This window comes from Cardiocondyla obscurior, linkage group LG14 (assembly GCF_019399895.1).
Source record: "Cardiocondyla obscurior isolate alpha-2009 linkage group LG14, Cobs3.1, whole genome shotgun sequence".
Lineage (NCBI taxonomy): Eukaryota > Metazoa > Arthropoda > Insecta > Hymenoptera > Formicidae > Cardiocondyla > Cardiocondyla obscurior.
Window position 1 is genome coordinate 4,034,222 of NC_091877.1, and position 16,376 is coordinate 4,050,597.

Below are 16,376 nucleotides of genomic sequence, written 5' to 3' on the forward strand. Positions count from 1 at the left end.
TTTTAACTGACACTGTAGACATTGTTGAATATACAGTTGAACTTCCTGTTTTAAATTCTCCCAATAATACTTGTGTTTAATTCTATTGTATGTTTTATTTACTCCGCGGTGTCCTCCCGTTGGTGAACAATGCATTTCTCCGATTATCGACGACCGGAGATCTCTGGGAGGATATTTTATTGATCCGTTGCAAATTATTAATTTTGTAGGTGAATTTAAGAAAATTATGTGTAATAGATTTTTGATTTCGCTCCATGGTACGTTGTTTACTAAATCAGTTTTCGCGATACTAATTGTTTGTAAATTTAATTCTTCGGAGATAGCTCGCAGATTTTTAATAGCTGTGGATACGTGTTGCAGAGTTAAAGTTGGTCCTTCGCGGACTCCCTCGCTGATCGGTAAAATAATGTGATAGTATTTTTTATACTTAATTGGTTGTGCTTCGCCTAAGCTTAGCGTTCTTATTTTCGGTAGTTCATTTCTTTCAAATAATTTTTGAGAACCTGAATCTAAAGGGTTTCCCTCGGTGTCTGTAAAATATGTGATATTATCTTTTCGCAGAAATAACAAATCACGTGTTTCGATTATATTATTAGGTATATCTTGTATGTCGGTGATAACAGGTAAATTTTTACTTTCGTCCGTTTCACTTTCGCTTTCACTTCCGTCGTCACTTTTTCCTTCGTCGGGGTCCTCCTTTTGAATTTCAAGTTCTTCTATTTGTTCGTTTTCCTTTTCAGTTATATTTTCTTTTAATTTTTCCATTCTTTCCTTCTTTGCCGTTTGGCTTCGTGTCTGGATCCTACGTTCCGTTGGTGGATCATGAATTAATGCCTGTTCCACGATTTCCTGTGATGGCTCTCTTAATTCTTGATCTGTAAAAGGTACCGAATCATTTTTGCTTATTTCATTTTTATTAATTTCCTTTTCTATTTCTTCCTCATCAGATAAATATAATTTGTAATCGTCGTCTTCTTCGCTATCGTTATCTGATTCCTCCAGCATTTGTGCAATTAATTCGGCGTCCTTAGGATTATTCGGATTTAATTTCTTTGCAGGATTAATTATATTACACGGTATTTCTTCTACTGGATTCCTAGACAATGCATCCGCGTTTACATTGGTTTTCCCAGCTTTATATACTACGTCGTAGTCATACTCTGCTAATTTTAGTCGCCACCGAAGTATGCGCATATTAGCATCTTGAGCATGTTTAAACCAGAGCAACGGTTTGTGATCCGTAACTAAGGTAAATTTCCGGCCGTATAGGTATGGCCGAAAATGCTTAACGCAGTATACAATAGCTAACGCCTCTTTTTCATATGTATCGTACTTTACTTCATTGTCTGTCAGTGTACGAGATGCATATGCCACCGGTTGATCTTTGTTAATTTTTCCTTGAGATAAAATTCCTCCTACTGCAAGTCCTGAGGCGTCCGTAGTTAATATAAATGGTTGTGAGAAATCCGGATATTGTAATACTGGTTCCTCGCATAATTTTTGTTTTAATAATTCGAATGCTTCCTCTTGATTTGAAGTCCATTCGAATGCTGTGTCATTTTTTAATAATACAGTCAGGGGTTTAGCTAATTTCGAGAAGCTTGGTATGAACCGTCGGTAGTATCCCGCCAAGCCTAAAAATTGTTTAATATTTTTAGGCGTTTTAGGTCGTGGAAATAATTTAACAGCTTCCAGCTTTTTCGGATCTGGAGTTACGCCGTCTTTGCTAATTACATGACCAAGATAAGTTACTTTTGGTTTTAAAAATTCACACTTATCTGGTTGTAATTTTAGGTTCGCTTCTCGCAATCGCTGTATTAATAAATTATATTTCCTCTCATGTTCCTCTAATGTTTTTGCATATATGACTATATCATCCATATATACAAATAATTCACGGCCCTGCAATCCTGTTAATACGAGATCCATTAATCTCTGGAAAGTTGCAGGCGCGTTTTTTAATCCGAAGGGCATTCTTTCGAATTCATAATGCCCGAACGGAGTTGTGAAAGCCGTTTTATGGCTATCCTTCGGATCCATTTTTATTTGATGAAATCCGGACGCTAGATCGCAGACGGAGAAGTATCGTGCTCCGCCTAATTGATCCAGTATATCGACGATATTCGGCAGTGGGTAGGCGTCTCCGATTGTTTTTTCGTTGAGGCTCCTAAAGTCCAGTACCATTCTCCATCGCTTATTTCCTTGTGAGTCGTCCTTCTTTGGCACGATCCATATTGGCGTGTTGTATGGCGACTGTGAAGGTTTAATAATTTTTCCTTTCAACAGCTCGTCTACCTGCTTATTTATTTCTTCCTTATGCTTCTGCGGAAATCGATACTGCCTGGTGTTAATCGGTTGATCATCTGTTGTGGGTATTTGATGCTGCAGTACCTGAGTGAAGGTCAGCATTTCTCCGGGTATGTGGAATCTATCCTGGCTGCTTTTGACGAGATTCGTTACATTCTCTCTTTCAGAAGCGCTCACATGATCCAAACGAAGTAATTCCATTATTTCAGAAAGGCGCTTATTTCCCTGTTCGTTAATTATGGCTAAGCATTGCGCACTTATTTTATCTTTTCTTTCCCTTTTATTTGGACGGATAATCGTGGATTCTTTTATTATTTGCTGAGATTGTTTTTCCATGCAGTCTGATATTCTTGAAGACGGTTTATTAATCATTAATTGATTTTTATTATTATTAATTTTACATTTATCGTATAAATGTAACTTCTTCGCTAATTCTTCGAAGGTAATATGAGAGGAAGTATCTCTATTATTTCCGGGTTCTTTGACTCGCGGAAATTTTAATTCTTTTATCATTTTTAAAGGATCCTTTTTGGATTTGGAGGAAGTCGTATCGCGCAGTGAGGTTTGGAAATTTCCCTCCTCACGATCGACAGGATTAGAATCTCTGGAAATTTTAGATTCTTTTAATGAGGTTTGGAGATTTACCTCTTTATTTATTTTACTTCCCGGCGATGTCTTGGCATCCTTCTCCTGGGTAAGTGAATTTTTATATTTTTCATTTTTGGACGGGGTTTGGAAATTTCCCCCTTTTCTAGATTTATCGTGGTCCCCACCAGGCGATGTCTTTGCATCCTTCTCCTGCGTGGTTAATTTTCTACCAGGCGATGTCTTTGCATCCTTCTCCTGCGTAGTTTTTATTTTACTTTTTCTTTGGATATTGTCTTCAAGAATTTTTTCATCGAAGAAATCCTGATGACAGAGATCGTTGCTATCGTGATTTACTCCGTCATGGGTTTGTTTAACCTCGGGGTCTCGTGACATTTCAACGGTCTGCCATTCTTCATTGTTTCCCTCGATGCTTTCCGCCTGCATTTTACTTAATGGTTGTAACTGTATTGTAGGTACCTGAACTTCAATGGGTTCGTTCAGTGTACTTATTATATGCAGATAGGCCTTTCCGTCTTTATTCCTGGCGACGGTATCTCCCAGATAAATACCGTGGATGACTTTCATTCGCGGTATATATCCGATTTCAATTTCCGGATTAGAAATGCGTACAAAGAATAGAGATTCGGTTTGCGGTGGGACGGTTATTGTTTCAGGGGTCGAAAATGAAATTCTTTCTCCCGATATTTCTAAATGTCCTTCGGCATAGTCAATTCGCGAATTTGTTTGTTTAAAGAAATCGTTTCCTAATATTCCGGCTTGCGAAATGGGAAAATCTTTGGAGACTATATGAAATATTACTCGTTTTTTAAATAGCGGCATTATTACTCTACCGAGAGTATATACTGGATAATCATTTATACCGTTTAATCTTAAAATATTCCCGTAATCAATTTTTAATTTATCAGAGATTAAATTTTCTTTTATTATATTCGGACCTGATCCAGTATCTAACATGAAAGTCGCGTTTCGATTCTGATTGTTTAATTTTACTTGAATCGTGGGTACATGACTATGCCTATCTAAATTTACGGTAACCGGCCGAATTTCAGGCTCTATTCTTTGACTCATTTCCGGACCGATACTACAGGGTGTGAGATCCGTCCGGACCCCTGCTGCACACCCGTCTTGGAGGGGCCACCGGCGTTTCCCGCATTCATTGCTTCACGCCTTTTATTGTTAGTAATTCTAAGTTCGCAGTTTTCTAACACGTGGCCATCTTTCTTACAATAACGACAATACTCTGTTTCTTTAGAGTTATTCTGCCTCGCATTATTTCGACATTCTTTTGCTGAATGGCCGAATCCATCGCAGATTTGACACACTGTTCGCGGTTTTTGCCCAGTAATTCTGGATTCTTGCTGTTTTTTCCAGCAATTATTCGCGGTATGTCCCGATTTTTCGCACCATTGGCAAATTAACACTGTCCTATTCTGGTTGCTATTATTAAATCGGCAATTCTTCGCGTTATGCCCCGATTTATTACATAGTTGGCAATTCGATTTATTTTCTTGAATAATATTTATAAATCGACGATTATTTGTTTCGCGTTGACGACATTTATCCGCACTGTGCCCGCGTTTTTTACAGATTTGGCAGACTAAAATTTCGTTAGGTAAACTAAAATAATTACCCGTATGGGAAGCTAATTTTTTACATGTTGAGGCAGCATGCCCTTCTTTGAGGCACAGCTGGCAAATTTCTCTAGGACGGTCAATATTCAAGGGTTTTGAAGTAGATGAGATTTTACCGTGACGTAGATCATTAATTTCACGCAATTCTCTTTCAATGTCTAGAGCGTCGGTAACAGTTTCATGGACGCCTAGATCTCTTTTTACTCTTTGTTCGATTTCTGATTTTAATCCACGAATAAAACATTTACAGACATCCTTTTCTAAAGAGTTTCTGATTTCTGTTAATTGTGCATAATCGTCTGTCATTCTTTTATGCACGTCCATGATTCTATTCCCTAGAAGACGTACTCTATTAGCGTACGTGATGACGTCTTCTTCATTTTTCTGGTAAATTCTCCCTAATTCTCCTTGTAACTGATAAACGTTTTTATCTTGCCCGAAAATATTTTCTAAATATTTCGTTAGCTGAGCTACGGTTTCAAATTCCATCCCTTGAATCGTCCGCCGAGCTTCACCGGTTATTCGCGTCCTAATTACTTTAGTGAACTGCTCCTCAGCCTCTGCGGGCAGCATATTTTTCGCCTCTTCACATCCCTCAATAAAATAATTTATCGAGATGTTTTTGCCATCAAAGAAGGGGACCGCCTCAACGGCGTATTTTAACGTGGCGAACGGATTCGGATTCGCCATTTTCTTAACTTCTTTCGCGGGTTCAATTTTACTATAATATGCCTGTAATCGCTTTGGCGCCAGAGGTAATCGTGTCTCGTCTAATTTAATAGTAGATCCTTCCGTTACTTCGGATATATCGGGTAAAGGAGTAGATACACGTTCTGTGATGGTTTGTGAGGAAGTAGATTGCTTGGATTGTGGGATTTTGGCCGCAGTGGGTGTCGAAGTGTGTATTTGTGATTGTGTAGGTTTTGATTTACCCGCTTGTTCAACCGCTGCTTTATAAGCTTTATCTACTTCCGCCTTGTCAGACGTTGCCCTAGTATCCATTTGCGAAAAATCACGCTCAAACAATCCCGGACGAGCCCCCAAAAATCAGTGGTATGTTACGTCAGAAGGATTAATTTTTATTTAATTAATCAATTGGAAGGAATTCCTCGGAATGGTCTGTGCTGGTAGGGTAGGGAGGTGACGTACCACCGAATTTATGTGAGATTCGAAATTCGAATCTACACGTTTTACGCGCAGATTATTTTCCGGATTTCAATTGAGCGCGTAAGTGGTTCTTTTTAGAGAAAGGAAATGAATCCTTATTCTCTGGGATAGAACCGGGCGTGATTGATCGCTTAGGCAGGATAGTTTAGGGTAATAATTAAATAATTAGTCCACGATTTTAATAACACTAATTAACAATTTAATTAAAAATAAATGACTCTAATTACAAAAAAATTGAAAATAATCTATGGATGACAAATAAACAATTCAAAAAACTCATACAATTCATTTAAAATATAAAAATAGAGTAAAAGTTTTTACTTTACAAATCAAATAATACGAGAACGGTAATGTACGAATGAGTAAATATAATTTTAGCATTGCGGTGTTGAGTTCTTTACAATATTTAAATGGGTGTAAGGGTGTGCATGTGTGTATATGTGTGTGTGTTAATCTATTGTGACCTCTTCGATTTCCACCACCCTCGCGGTGGATCTCGGGAAAACGAGGTCAATTAATCGCATCGGAGCCAGGAAAGGAAATTCCACCCCGGGATAATAAATGAAGAAATGAGAATCAGGATCAGACCGAGCTGCCTGAATCCTGATCTCTTCTGGCTCGAAGTGGTCAGGGCCGATGGAGAAGGCCCTTTCCGGGACAGGATCTGTCCACGGAGTACAGGCCCTGCGGAGGAGCTCCAGGAGAGGATCTATAACCTCTCTCGGTTCTGGATGCTCCTCGAGGATCTCTATACTCGGGACTGGAGATGGAGGTTGATCGGGGAAGTCTACTCCCGGGAGAGAGATTGAGTCATCTTCACCCAGAGAGTCGGCTTCCTCAGGTTCGAAGGGAAAAGGAGGTGGTGAAAGAGGAGAGGAGCAGGCTCTTGGCTCATCTCCGGGAAACCGTGGCTCAGAGATGAGGGAAGAATTTGGAGTATAAGAAGGAGTCGTGGGGCGGAATAATTCCGATCCAGGCTCCGTGGACTGAGACGAAAGATTTCGGTCGTCGGAAGGATTCGCAACTGACTCCTCTTCTTCTGGGAAATAGCCGAATAACGGCTCCGGATCGCCGCGGATAGGAGATGGTGGCGGTGGGCCTGGACGAGGAGACCAAGGTCTCTCCTCGTGGCGCGCGGGAGACACAAATACCTCTTCACTAGGTGCCGCCGCGAGCAGGTATTGCACGAAGAAGCGGCGGACTAATTCTCTCAGATTTTTGATCTGCTTATTCCGCCGCGCCCGACTCTTCCTCAAAGTTTTCTTATTTTGAGATTCCACTAAAATTATTAATTGATTAAAATTAAATCTGAATTGAATTTTTGGAATGTTTAATAACTATGGAGGGAAGGAGATTCGTCATCGACGAATTCCGAAGGTCTCGATCCGGCCATGAAAGATTCCGCATAATCTGTCTTTGGCGAGAACCGCTTCCCGATTCTTTAGCTGAGAACAGTCGCCAAAGTTCCAGCGATATTTCGCGGAGTTGACCACAGAAAATCGCTAGTTTTTCGACAGCATGTCTCAACCGATGTTCGGGAGCAGATATTCTCACACATTTAACAAATCACGGGAACAATCAGCACAAAATCAAAACCGCGGAGGCTCGACTCAGACATTTCTTTCTCTCAGACAATACTTGAAAACAATTAATTAAGATAAATACATTTAGTGGAATCGTGTTTTTTCGCCCAAGTACATATTAAATCGTTGGAACTTACTTTTAGGAGATCTTCAAAACTGCTTCTTCGGGTTGGCTTGCACACTCAAGACACTCACGTGAGGTTTTAGAAAAACTTGTTCGGTAGTAGCTAAGATGCAAGAGAGCGTGCTCAGCCTGAGCACAAGATTTTATAAGCTCGGAAAAGGGGAGGACTCTTCCCAAATTTTCATTTTTCTGAGATTCTAATCTCTCATTTGCAGAGCTTATTCCTCCACTTTTCCTATCTTAAAATTATTGGGCACTCGCACTTCATCCCTTCTCTATTTTAAGTTTTCGCCCTTAGTTTCTAGATTTTGGTGAGGAGTTCCCGAAATCCATTGGTTTTAAGGAAGTAATGTGCCTACGAAGCACCCCCGCTTCAACGAGTTACCCCTTCCGAGCCTTCCAGAATTTTTCTATCATTTCCATCGAGAGATGGTTAGGTAACTCTTACTTTCCATATGACGTATGGGTACCCAGCTTTATTGCCTTTGCCTGCGTCACATACTCCGGTAATTTCGGGTCTCTCGCGCCCTTGGTTTTTCTAAAGCTCGGGATCGGTACGCAATTACAATTTTAAGAGAAAGTTATTTTTCCTTTCCTATGACAGACAGGTTATCAAAGTTGAAATATTTATGAGCTCTTAAATTCTGATTTTTTGTGTTATGTCTAGACAAATTCTTTGTCTGACATCCTGTTGGCGCCCGTTCGCAATTTGTTACATGTTTTTTATGCTTCCACGCAACAAATTGTCCGGAATATGTGAACGTCTATTGAATTCATTTTCTGAAGGACTCTGAAATTCCTTTTTTTTATATTACAATGGACTACGGTCTACCTTCCCCTTAACTAAAATTTTAATATACGTCAAAAAAAAGAGACGCGGAGTCGGAGACGTAACATGTGCAAGACACGCTTTTCGAAATTTATTTATCTACTTCGCTCACGACTTGTCCCCTTTGCCAGCACGGTTACAAGCAGGAAATTGAATAAAGCTCCAGGAAGCGTGGACAAAATCTCGCAACGAGATTATCTTCGGTGAAATAACACGACGCTGCAAATTGGTCGACGCCGTATTTCCTATATTATTTTTATCACATTGGTGAATAAATAGCGATGCGAATATCAATTTTGCGCCAAATCCAGCATTGTCGTAAAAGAACGCCGGCTATTTAACCGTGCTACCAAACGAGATAATTATTAGCCGTGATTTTCTGTCACTTGTTAAGATCAATTCTATTTTTGTACTTTATCATAAAGACGCTTTTCTTTATTTTAGTGTCATAAAAAAATCAGCTACATTAATAGCGAGCGATGAAATACAGCTGGTTTCACGATCCTCTTATGCACGTTGTCGACGTCAATTTGGTCATGTCAATTTTGTTAAAATCGACTTAGTATTGATTGGCGTACTTTGTACTGCAAACTTATTACGAATTCATTAATGTTTTGATAACTTTGCACGGATCATTCTTCCTTCGTCATTCTTAATTATCCTTACGTATTGGTGCGGACACGCTGATCTTTTTATAAGATAAAAACTAAAGTTTATTAATAAATGATGTCGTAAGGATCACGACAAAATCGAGGAGAGAATTAAATGAGTTCCGAAGAATCACAAAAGTTATAACTTATTTATTATAATTGTTATATGCGCTATAAATTAGTATATAGAAAGAAAGCTGAGTTGAGATGCGTTAGAGAATGCATCAAGATGCTCCTTATCATTTAAGATATTAGTTACCCTCTTTTGTCTGAGCAATAATCAAGACGAGCTGTAATAAAGACGAGCAGTAGCAAACTAGAAGCCTGCCGAGCAAGTTGTTCTTTCTTTTTATCTTCTCTCCTCCACGCACATACAATAATAATTAATATACAACACAAAAAAAGAAGGAATTTGACAAAAGCAATTACATACACGAGATTAGTTTCTTTAACTTGGAATTGTACCGTATAAGCAAACGATTGCAAAGTGGGATTTTTCGAAAACAGCGGAGAGCACAGCGAAGCGCAATTTTTTTGTGTGGCGCAATATCTAAGACAAAGCAATATCCAAAGCGAAACCGTACCGATACTTTTTAAGCAGAATAACTTTCGAAGCGGTTGAACTAAAAAGTACTGACGTTTTTAACGATAATGATCGATGCGAACTTTACTCGATAAGTCGTAACATGTTAAAAGTCCCCCACAAAAATTGATCCGCCAATGATATAAACGATTTTGAAAAGGAATTATCTTCTGACTCGAACCTAGCAACAGCGCGATCGTAACAACTTGTTCACTTAAATATAAACTATGATAGCGGATAAGCGCTTGTAACGGCCCGGAATAAATATATCGGTCTGCAAGAACAATAATCAATACATCGAGTAAATATCAAGAGTCTCAAATAACCGATTGTTCTTCGTAGAGAAAAGTAGTCCGCACCGATAATTTTTAAATCTATATACAAGAAATGATTTCCTAAGTTTCAAACAAATGGAAGAATTACAAAATTTGGAGCAAAGCAAAATAATAAACTTAAAAAAAATATTATTTACGCAGAGCGTAATCTTTGTTCTTTTTCAGACATGTGTGCGGCGATTTTTAATCATTTTGGCTGTTTTTCTGTGCTATTATCATTCATGGGTCGATGCAGTGAACTGCAGGTAAGTGTCGCATTAATAAGCTCTATTTTTTTTTGTTCCGCTAAAAAATGAGTAAAATGTAATCGGGATTGCTGTTGCAGGAAGTATCCTTTTCACCCGGATTGCCGAGGTGTAGCGGCAAAAAAACGTTCTGTACCGTTGCCTGTTATGCGCGCTATAAATTGCGACGAAGGAGATTGTCGGGTCCCCAGATTAATGATTGCGATTTTTGACAACGTAAGTTAAAACTTTTGATATTTTGGACTAATAAAATTATTTGTAAACCCTAAAAAAAAGTTGAGGAAATGTTTAATTTGCTATGTATTTTTTTTTAGTTTAATTAAATTAATTGTTTAAAACTAAAATAAAAACAGATTAAGAATTTTTATAATATACGTTAATTCAGATAGAATTAATTGGTGACATCTTTTTTTAGACTCTTTACAGGAGCAATGAAGTTTATTTACCTAACTTTGAATCAAACTCAATCCATTTAAGAAACGGCAAGAACAGAATTCGGTTGGAGAACCCGAAAGGTGCAACATATTTGAACGATTATTGATTTAACGATCACCAAACCATGTCGAAGCAATTCACATAAAAATGACTGACCAATCGATACAACTTTTTAAACATATTACTCGTCTGTTCAATTACCTTTTATTATATTATCCCACTTAATTTTGTCGTCTTTCCTTTAATATATTGTTTCTTTTCTTGTCTTATCATCCGCAAATCTGAAAACGATAAAAAAAACGTGTGCGTGCACGCATGTTAAGACTTTTCAATAATAAACACCTGCATCACACAACGAAGTTTTATTTTGAGAGTAAAATAAAATTAAGAAACGTCGTCTTTGTCATCAGCGTCGTCTCAAAAAAAGTCCTTTTCGTTTTCGTGCCTCTAGATGATGCAGATTGATTTATCGATTTTGTTTAATATTGATATGTGAGATTACCCACACAGAAAATAATATATATTAGATATCTATTAAATGTGCCTTAGTAGATATTGGAATATCCATGAATAAGCATAAAACATCTATTGAATATCTATTAGACATCCAAATGTCACCAATATGATATCAAATGAATATCCACTGAATATATATAGTAAAATCTATTAAATATTAATAGTATATCCTGAAGATATTTTTATAGATCTCGACCGAATATATTGTATATTATATTCAGTGGAAATATTGAGGGATATTTATTATATGTGTTATTCACGTCCATATATGTTTATTGTAAGGATATTAACTATTCAATTTATCAAAAAAATCCGTTTATTATAATTTTTATTATTTATTATATTAATTATAATATTATAATTTAAACATATTTTAAAGATTATTTAAAATCTAAACATAAAAATAGAAAACAAAATTTAAACTCAAAAATAAACTAAAATATATACTTTGCAGACAAAAAAACATATCTTACATATAACGGCATATATTATTTATTAATCCTGTTTTTCAATGTTTTTCTTCTGGTATATTGTTTATTGTAGTTTCATTTTGCGTATTTGTTGTTTCATCACTTTGGACGTTCGTTGCTTGTTGATTATTCTAGAAAATAATATATATAAATTACAAAAACATAATACTGTAACTTAAAATTACTTCTAAATGAGGTCAAGAATTGAAAACATTAATTACCTTGTTAAAATTATCTTCTCGTCGTTTTTCATTCTCAAACCTAAGTTTTGCGTGTTGGAACCAGTCTTTACATTTGGTTTCAAAATTTTTCTCCGTTACATTAGAGAATGTCTTTCTGACCACTTCTGTAAAACAAACAGTTTTTATTAATATTTTATTTTCTAAACTTAATTAATTTAATTTAACATATAAGAAATAATACATAAAAATATTTTTTTACTTACTATACATTAATTTCATTACTTCTAAATGATGCAGTTTATTTTTTCCTTTTCCTCTCACCCAACTGTAGAGACTAGCTAGTTCATTGGTAAATACATAGATAAGCATCCTCTTTGACATTTCTTTAAAGGTACTTCCTCCAATCATTGCTAATATGTCTAACTGAAAAATACATATTATTTAAAAAAATAAGTAAAATAATATATATAACTGTGTTACGGTAAAATTAAGTTTTTTTATAACTTATCATACGTTCTCTTAAATTTTCGTTTGATGCAAGAATGCATTATTGCAAAAATTCAATTTCTTTTACTGTATGTAAAGGGAAAGATATTTTACTCAATTCGTCACTTGGAGTTGGACTACGATGCTTTGTTCAATTGGAAACATTACAATTCAGTGAGACCCTTGGCAGCAGTCGCAGATAAATTGAATGCTTGATGAGATCGAACTGCTGCCTGCTGAGACAGGACGAGTGGCCACGTTGATTGATTTCTTTTGAGTCGAGCTGCGAGGTGGCAATGAGTGCGGCAGATCCGGAAGAGCCTCGATCCTCTCCAGAGCTCGAACACGGCTGGTGAGGAACGTCCGAAATTGTTCGAACGTCGGGTAGTCATGAGTCGTCCCGAGCGACGCTTCCCACTGCTCATGAGTGACCCTGTCCAGCCGTCGTGCTGTATGATGTACCATAGCACATAATCAAACAAGTTCTCACCAACTTGTAATGAGTCGAGCCCTTTTTTCGCCTCCGCGAGTGAGTTCACCATTGAGTCTATCGTAGCTGCCTTCCGCTGGAGTAAGGTCGTGTCATTGAATATTTGATCCAGATACGACTGCATGAGAGCTCTCTTATTTTTATACCGCTCGCAGAGAAGCTACCACGTCGGCTTAAATGAGTCGCCCGACAGCGGCATCGATGAGACGAGTTGCGCTGGAGATGCTTGTAAACAGCCGCATAGATAGTACGTTCTCTCGACGTCGGTGAGTCTTGAGTTCTCGATAATCAGGCTCTTGAATAAATCGCGGAAGACCGACTACGTTGAGTAGTCGCCCGAGAATTTCGGCGAGAATGTCGTTCGATATTTTGCCTCCGATTCTCGAAGGCGTTACCGGCTCGAGACTTTCAGTGTTCACTCAGCTGTGCCTAGCATCGTCTCGTGTGCAACGAAGTCATTGTTCAACTCTAGAAAAATTACTCATCGATCGACTCATCAGAGAACTCAAGTCTTTGTCTACAGTGCAACTCAACCAGCGCATCTTCGCCGTGTGCAACACACAACGAACCGTCTGGAAGACATCATCCTGTAGCACGAGGCGTGTAGAACCTCGTGCTCAGTGGCTCATCAGACTTTGCAGCGTTTTGGCCTCATAATTAATATAATTGTGCTTGCAGTTTAGACTCATTGCGAACTCTATACAGGGTGTCTGGTTGAGTTGTGAGCATCGCTTAAGTACAGATAGATCTCGCGAATACAAATAGGAAAGCCCCGTACCATTTTTCAAAATTCGCATTAATTTACGAGATATTAATTCTTAAAGTTTTTTCGTCGGCTCGCGTCGCTCGCACGTCGTCGCCTCGTCTCGCTCGCGTTAAGTCGTATGCTAGAAGAATAAACCCCGCCTACTGGGCCGTCGGACTGCATGTAACGCGAGCGAGGCGAGGCGAAGACGCGCGAGCGACGCGAGCTGACGATATACGTGAGCGACGCGAGCCGACGATATACGCGAGCGACGCGAGCCGACGATGCGCGACCGAAACGAGCCAACGATATACGCGAGCGACGCGAGCCGACGATATAGGTGAGCAAGGCGATACGACGACGCGCGAGCAAATTTATGTGAAGTTATCACATAAGCTATCGTTTCCGCATTATCTTATGAGGTAGATAGCTCAATGCGTTTTTTTTTGTGGTTTCCCCGGTAGGCCTAATCCACTGCACAACAGCTCAACGCAACAATTGTTCAAAGTGCCGACCTTGTGTTTGTAAACACAGCTTGGCTCTTCTTACAATTTTTTAATATGCTCCCAAATAAAATAATCCAGCACGTTCAGATCCGGCGAACGTGCTGGCCACGCAATGGGTCCCCCCCCCCATCCTATCCACCTATCTGCAAATTGATTGTTATTCACTATTTAAATAAGGTGGAAGGAAGTACGGCGTGATCTAAAAATTGCAAATTACATTATTACGAATCTTATATCGGTTTTTAGTAAACGAGGTTTTATATCATAATACTTTATTTCTTACTACAATTATCTATAACTCCCGCCCACACATTTAATTTTCACCTCAATTGAAATAAGGTTTCCCGCACTGCATGAGGATTTTCATGTTGGTATAAAACGTAATTTTTCGATTTAAAGATTCCATTCAGGGTAAATAATGCTTCATCTTTCTACAATATTTTAATTGGAATTAACGGATTTCGCCGACACTGCGCGAGGAATCCTAAATGGGTTTAATTAATAATTTATTTACAAAAAAGCGTAATTTAAACTTAAAAAAATAAAAATTTACACTCTCACAAAAGTTTACGCGTTCTATTGTATCGCGCAAAAGAAGGTGTTGCACCCGCTGGTAATGGAACGGGTGCAATCCATTTTCCCATATAACTTGATGTATCAAATTTCTTTTATACATAAAGAGCTTGCGCTACTCGGCGGATACCATTTTCCGAATTTTTTTTAAACATCTATGATTCGTTCCTCAGTGCGGACATCTCGCCGCAGAGAACAATCAAGGTGTAGCCGATCCACACCTACGCATCCTGTTTGTTGCGAACGTCGCACGCACTTCGCGATTGTGTTCGCGGAAAGAAGCGCGCGGTTGGTAAATCTTGCCGCGTAAATCGTCTGTGCGGCACGCGCATTTTCACCTGCAATTTCGTAACAAATTTTCATATTCGTGTATTCACTGTACGTGTATCTCATTTTCGTGAACGATAAAATAGTACGACAATGGTTATCATTTTTCGCATATCAGTTACTTTTACCTACTTATCGACATATATTGAAATGTTAACAGATAGTTATAATACCGACGTTTTGTTACTGAAGCAGCACGCACGATGTTTCCGAATGTTTTATCACGATAAAACATGTGCTTTCTTGTCTTGACTCTAAGCATTGTCGTACTGTTACATCGTCCGCGAAAATGAAGTTCACGTGGAATGAATATACAGATATGATTATTTGCTACAGACTCGCGGGTGAAAGTGCGCGTGGTGCACGGGAAATATACGCGGCAAGATTTCCTGATCGTGCGCTTCCTGCAGTGAATACAATCGCAAAGTGCGTGCTATGTTTAAGAGAGACAGGTTGCGTGGGTGTAGATAGACTACAATTTGATCGTCCTCTGCGGCGAGATGTCCGCACCGAAGAACAAATATTAAATTTGTTTGAAGAAGATTCGGGAATAAGTGTCCGTCGAGCAGCACAAGTTCTACATGTATCAAAAAATTTGATAAACCAAATTGTTCGGAAAAATGGGTTGCACCCGTTCCATTACCAGCGGGTGCAACACCTTCTTTTGCGCGATACAATAGAACGCGTAAACTTTTGTGAGGGTATGTATTTTTATTTTTTTAAATTTAAATTACGCTTTTTTGTTAATAAATTATTAATTAAACCCATTTAGGATTCCTCGCGCAGTGTCGGCGGAATCCGTTATTCCCAAACAAAATATTGTGGACGGATGAATCGCTATTTACACCTAATGAAATATTTAATTCCAAGAACTACGTGTTATGGCAACACGAAAATCCGCATGCAGTACGGGAAGCCTCCTTCCAATTTAGGTGGAGCTTAAATGTGTGGGCGGGAATTGTGGATAATAAAATAGTAAGTATCACGATATAAAATCTTACTCAGTAAAACCCGATATAAAAATAATAATATTGTAATTTAAAATAATTAGATCGGACCGTACTTCCTTCCGCCTCGTTTAAATGGCGAATTATATGCGGAATTCTTAGAGAATAACCTGCCAATTCTTCTGGAATGTGTGCCATTAATAATTCGGCAAGAGCTCATATACCAACAAGACGGAGCGCCACCGCACTTTTCTTGTCGCGCACGGCAGGTACGACAATCAATTTGCAGATAGGTGAATAGGACGGGGGGGACCTATTGCGTGGCCAGTACGTTCGCCGGATCTGAACGTGCTGGATTATTTTATTTGGGGGCCTATTAAAGCCCAAACAGAAAATGTGCGTGATCGTACATTGCACGAAGTCCGTGATGCTATTATAGCGGCCTTCAATACGATCACGCCGGACATGGCACACAGGGCAACGCAACAAATTGTGAGAAGAGCCGAGCTGTGTTTACAAACACAAGGTTGGCACTTTGAACAATTATTGTGTTGAACTGTTGTGCAGTGGATTAGGCCTACCGGGGAAACCACATAAAAAAAAAACGCATTGAGCTATCTACCTCATAAGGTAATG

The 16,376-nt window shown here is 38.5% G+C and overlaps 1 protein-coding gene across 1 annotated transcript in view; it reads left to right on the forward strand.

Annotated features, from left to right (window-relative positions):
• LOC139108060 (uncharacterized) overlaps positions 1-10,679 on the forward strand; it is a 32,992-nt gene extending 22,313 nt beyond the window's left edge. Inside the window, exons 2-4 of the mRNA XM_070666062.1 lie at positions 9,984-10,063; positions 10,144-10,279; positions 10,479-10,679. Coding sequence (XP_070522163.1) covers positions 9,984-10,063; positions 10,144-10,279; positions 10,479-10,604 — 342 coding nt within the window. The 3' untranslated portion in view covers positions 10,605-10,679. The remainder of the gene's footprint in view (positions 1-9,983; positions 10,064-10,143; positions 10,280-10,478) is intronic.
• The last annotated feature ends 5,697 nt before the right edge of the window (positions 10,680-16,376 follow it).